The sequence below is a fragment of the Fulmarus glacialis genome, unplaced genomic scaffold (genome assembly GCF_000690835.1).
Source record: "Fulmarus glacialis isolate BGI_N327 unplaced genomic scaffold, ASM69083v1 scaffold21069, whole genome shotgun sequence".
Classification (NCBI taxonomy): domain Eukaryota; kingdom Metazoa; phylum Chordata; class Aves; order Procellariiformes; family Procellariidae; genus Fulmarus; species Fulmarus glacialis.
Window position 1 is genome coordinate 1 of NW_009232862.1, and position 5,328 is coordinate 5,328.

General features: G+C 59.8%; 1 protein-coding gene across 1 annotated transcript; it reads right to left on the reverse strand.

Annotated features, from left to right (window-relative positions):
• Positions 1-1,164: 1,164 nt before the first annotated feature.
• Positions 1,165-5,104, reverse strand: ZFAND2B (zinc finger, AN1-type domain 2B; the record flags this gene model as incomplete). The annotated part of the gene is made up of 8 exons (XM_009585118.1): positions 1,165-1,203; positions 1,472-1,550; positions 2,160-2,236; positions 2,774-2,843; positions 3,013-3,120; positions 3,593-3,744; positions 4,414-4,545; positions 4,977-5,104. Coding segments are annotated over 8 exons (785 nt in total), but the record flags the coding sequence as incomplete, so codon positions are not given.
• Between the last annotated feature and the right edge of the window lie 224 nt (positions 5,105-5,328).

Consider the following 5,328-nt stretch of genomic DNA (forward strand, 5'->3'; position numbering starts at 1 on the left):
GGACAGCTCAGCCCTGTGCAGAACCAGGCACAGCCCCGCAGGCAGGAGTGGTTCCAGTGGGGAACCTCAAGAGAGCGGGTGGGAAAGCAGCACCGCCCTGCACGGCAGACCCCCCTGCAAGAGGCCAGCAGGACAAGTCCGAGTCCCGTCCCCCGCCCCCAGGCATCAGCTCCTGCCTCCAACCACCAGCAAGGAAGGGCTGGCTCCAGGCTCAGGGCTGTGTTTGCAAGAAGGTGTTCTGTGCTGCTGCTCCCCAGGAGGGGATCCCCGCAGCATGGCTGGAAGGAGGGAGGCGTTCCTGCCCCAGCAGCATTAAAACAGGGCCCTGGGATAGTTTAGGGCAGCAGAGGAGCAGCCAGCAGCAAGAAGGCAGCTGCAGTCCTCCTGCATGAGCAATGCTGGCACAGTCAAGTCACTGCTGAGGTTACTTTTCAGTTAATGGCCCTTGTTAAATTAAACCAGAAAGGAAACACAGCTCCATTCAGTCTCGGAGCGGTCCTGGGCCCCAGCCGAGCTGGGTAAGGCCCAACGTGCTCTTGTGCATGCAAACAGCAGGGGAGGCACTGAGGACATGGGGAGCGGGGAAGGGGCTACCTTCATGCTGCCAGGAGGCCACATATTCAGCTGTGCCATGCCCGAGCAAGACCATCCCAGCCACAGTTGCTCTTTGCTGAGGGGCTGGCACAGCCCTCCCCAGAGCATGAAATCCAGCCCCCCTGCTACTGCAGCAGGCAGCCACATCCCGGCTGAATGTCCAAGCATGCAGAGATGTCCCCATGCAGCACTGCCCCTCCAGGCCCGCTCTCCCCTCACCCCCCAGTCCCAGCAGTGCTGGGCCACGGCTGTGGCAGCTGTGGCTAAGTGCACGCCATGGGCTGCAGCTTGCTTTGGTCAGTGTGTGCTCAGCCTCGTCCCACACTGTCTTCACCTCTCTAAGAGCATCAGCAATTTGCTGCACTGATTTTACACAGGTACTATGGCTGAGGTGTCAGTGTGTGTTTGGTGGCTCGCTTACAGCCCCCAGGGAGATGAGTTGTCCCTGGTGAGGGGCTCTTGTTGTCAGTGTCCAGGCCAGAACCCCACAGCATCCACGTGGGAGGCCAGAGCGGCTCCTCAGGTCACAAGCGGGATCCCACATCCACTGGCACACCCTGCCTCGCCTGCCTACGACATGCTGCAGTTTGATGGCTTTGAACCGTGCGCCTGGAACAGAAAGAAGCACACAGTGAAATAGGGAAGACGGTCTTCTTCCTCTGTCCTACAAGGGGGCACATCCAGTGCTCAAGTCCCCAGGGCTGTGTGCTCAGCAGTGACGCTGCCACTGCCCCAGGCCAGGCTGCCATCCTGGTGAGAAAAGTGACCCTAGACAGAGCCCAGAGGAAACAGAACCCAGGGAAGACCCCACACCATGACACAGCCAGGCTGGGATCAACCCCACCATGTCGCAGAGCCTACAGCCAGCCTCACTCACCTGCCGCTGCGACTGCTGGTACTCGGCTTCGCTCGCTGACAGCGCCTGGGCCAGTGCCAGATCCTCCTCCTCCTGGGTGCTGCTGGGGACAGCGGTGCATTGTGTGCCTCGGACTCCCCCGGGCTCACTGGCCCAGCGCTCAGAGCCCTTTGGGGTGGCAGAATCTCCTATCACTGCAACCCTCCAGGACAGCTAAGGGCAGGGAGCAACTGAGGATCACCCTGAACAAGCCAGGGGCTGGGGAGGGACCAGAGGATCCAGCTGGGGCTGGCAGCCAGCATCCTGGGCCGAGGAAAACCATGTTAATTCCAGTCTGCAAGATCGTACTTCTAGCAGCACCGGGTAACGTGCCGGAGGACGTGGGCTCCCGAGTGTCCTCTGTGAACACCCCTACTCCACCCCTGTCACGCTCTAGCCATGCTCGTTTGCTGACGAGTGGTCAGACAATGGTTTGTCCTACTCCGTGCTGTCAGTCACTGTCCCCTCCCAGCACCCCAGAGGGCTTGCTTGCTGAACAGAGCTCCGTGACGGCTCTGGACTCTTCCTTTTTTTTCCCCTGTCAGCCATACAGAGGCATCATCCGGAGCCACGTGCTGAGAGGAATGTCATCCTGGAGCCACGTGACTCTGCCTCAGGCACCTCTCACATGTAGGCTTGGGGTGTGACACCACGTGTCCCTGGACCATACCTGGGTGGATGCACTGAGCTGCGTGCTGACTCTGCCAGGGACATCTCCAGAGCTCGCTGCAGTGCCTCTTCCTCGCTCTGAAACAAAACATCTCGTCACCAGCTTGGCTGAGGCAGCAGGAGGCAGCCCTGAGGGACGTGCAGCAGGCACAGTCTTGCCCGGCCAGGGGTGGGTGCACCTCCCCTCTCCAAGGCCAGACACGGCCAAGGTGAAGGCCTTGGGCTCAGGACAGACCTGCAGCTCTCTCTCCCCGTGCCCGAGGGAGCGCAGCCCTGCCTGCCAGTGCAGGGAGCACGCTAAGAATACCAGTGGGAAGCAGCTTCCAGCCTCCTCCTCTGCTCTTGGCTCGCAGAAGAGAAAAACAACACCCAGGGAAAACAGCCAGCGCACTTTGTCCCTTTGGGGAAAGCTGAGCACCAAGCGCAGCCGAGAGCTGCCATTCACAGGCACCAGAGCAAACTCTGTATCCGGGATCCCTGTTTGCCAGGGAAGGCCCAGCTGGGGAGCACCACGGTCACCTACAGAGGGTAGGTTACAAAGCAGCTGCTGCAGTAGCTCCCCAAGGCACAGGAACCACCCAAACCCACCCCAAATGCCCAGGCCGGGCCACTCACCAGTCCATTCTGCAGCATGACAGCCGGAGGGGAGGTGCTGGGACCCTGCGACGCAGCTGCTCTGCCTCCTCTGCAAACAGGAGAGAAGCTGGGTTATTGTCAAGGCAGGGAGCCCTGGTATGAGTACGCAGCCCTGCCGATGCACAAGAAGCAGGGAGCTGTAGCTCCTGCATCCCACAGGGAGCCAGGCTGAGCCTGGTTTTGCCACCTCAGAATTACGAGTCGGGCCATCACCATACCTGGCAGAGGCCGGAGAAGAGGGGCTGTCTGCTGGCCGGGCAGCTCCACTGCTTGATGCGGTGACTGTTTTCGAGGAGGATGCTTGGGCTCTCGCAACTGCAGCGTGCCTAGGACAGACAGGATGCAACTGCTTTACCATCGTGGGCCATCCCTGGGCACTGAATACCCAGGGAGATGAAGCTGGATAAGACACCTCCCTGGCATCCAGCTCTGCCTCTTCCTTCCACCAGCACCCATGTTGTGGCTCAGCTATGCCCAAGAGTTTCAAGTGCCGTTTCTCTCCTCAAAACACTGTGCCAGGATAGGCAGAAATCATCAGCTACAGAATAAGGGACTGGGCAGAGAAGCAAGAACAAAACAGCCCGCAGGCAGTACCGGCAGCTTTTGCTGCAGGAAGGAGAGACTGCCCATACAGCTGTGCTGACTCTACAAACCTGGAGGACACCCTGGCACACAGGGCAGGGAGTGTGAGAACGCAGCAGTCCCAGCCAACGGGCCGGGAGGAGTCGGCTTCTTCCCTGTCACCCATCTGACAAGCACAGCCCACCCCTGCCAGTCCATCTGTCCCCAGGCCCTCACCCTGCTTTGGAGAGGGGCCGCCCTGCCGCGCTGCAGTCATGGTCCAGGGGATGCCGGTGCTTGAGGCAGTAGTTCTTGTGGCACTGGTCACAGATCACCTTCATCATCTCCTTCTGCTTGCAGCCAGGCTTCAAGCACTTGTTGGTGAATATCTGAAAGACAACTTGGCGGTGGTGAAAAGGAACACACCTGGCAGGGCTGGGGCTGTCCCTTCCCTCCATGCCAGGCCCCCAGCACTGACCAGCTTTCTCTCCCAGTGCCACTTCTGCAGGGCTCTAGAGTTTGTCTCTGAATACTAGTTTTCTTTAGATAGTTTATTAGTAATTCACTAGTGCTTCAGTCTCCATAGACGAGGGTCTCCACAACTGCAGAATGCACAGCAGGAGAGACTGCCTCGCCCAGAGACTCCTGCCTGCCCTGCCAGGGCAGTGGGGACAGCCCAGAGCCCTCCAGCTGCTGCTGGGCTGGATTCCTGCAGGGCCAGCTCCCTGCAGCAATTTCCTCTTCTGGCAAGAAGGGGCAGCTAATTGCTGATTGCATTTTCCTAATGGCAGCATGCAGTTTCCCATCCTCATCCTGCCTTTCCTCGTGTCCCACGCGGCTGCCCAGCCCCACCCCATTGCTATCTCAGCCCCAGACTCACACCACAAAGCCCTGCAGATGCGTACACCTCCAGCTCACCAACCCTTCCTGCCCTTCATCCGTGCAAACAGAGAGGGCACTGGGCAGAGCCGAGCTGTGTGTTGTTTTCACCCCACCCTCAGGCTTCGGCAGGGACCCAGCAGACCTCAGCAGCGAGATGGAGAGCGCTGGGTTCCTACCTTGCGCTTGCGCTGTGCGGGGTCAGACTTGCAGTCACGGTCAATGTGCTCACCCACCACGACATCGGGCATCTCCCCCCGTCTCACGGGGACCGGGGTGTTGCAGAGGGGACACACAGGGACCTGCACATCCTGTAGAGACAAGAAAAGGGGGCTGGGAGCACATAGCTGGGCAACCTCAAGTGCTCTGTGGCTATCTCTCTCCCTTTCAGGATCTGCCTGCCGCGGCTTCCTCAGCATCACCTGCAGTTTGAGATCCTGCTCACCACCCTCTGAAAAGCTTGCTGTTTCTGACCCAGCAGCTGCGACAGGCACGGATACACACTCTGGGAAGGGAAGACAGCAGGGCTGGGAGATGCCCAAACCCAGTGGCAGAGAGTGGGCTGGAAGTTTGCAGCACTGAGATACAGATCCTGGCTTTCAGGGGCACCTCCAGACTCAGCACACGTCCCACGGAGGACTGCCCAAGTGACCAAAGAAGTCACAAGTTATTCTGATCGCTGGCAGGGAATGCTCAGCAGCTCCGTGCACGAGGCTGGATTAGACTTCTTCTCTGCGCTTACCTTCTTGTAGGCTGAGGTGCAGTCGTGCTGGGCATAAGCAATGTGGTCGGTGCAGAAGATCTGCTCGCAGGCGTCGCACTTCAGGGGGAGAAAGTCTGGGAGGGGGGAGACGCAGCGGGCAGAGAGCGCTGAGAGGTCAGCGGTGCCCGCCTGCAGCCCGGGGGCCTCCCTGACCTCCCGAGGGCGCAGCCCCGACCCGCGGGGAAGCCAAGATCGCTCCTCTCTTCCCCCAGCTCCCAGCACGGAAACAAAAGGGCTGCAAGGCCATAGCTACGTCTTCAGAAATACCTAGGGCTCCTACTCAAAACGTGCCCTCCCCGGGCTCAGGAGCAGCATCCTGAAACCACACCGA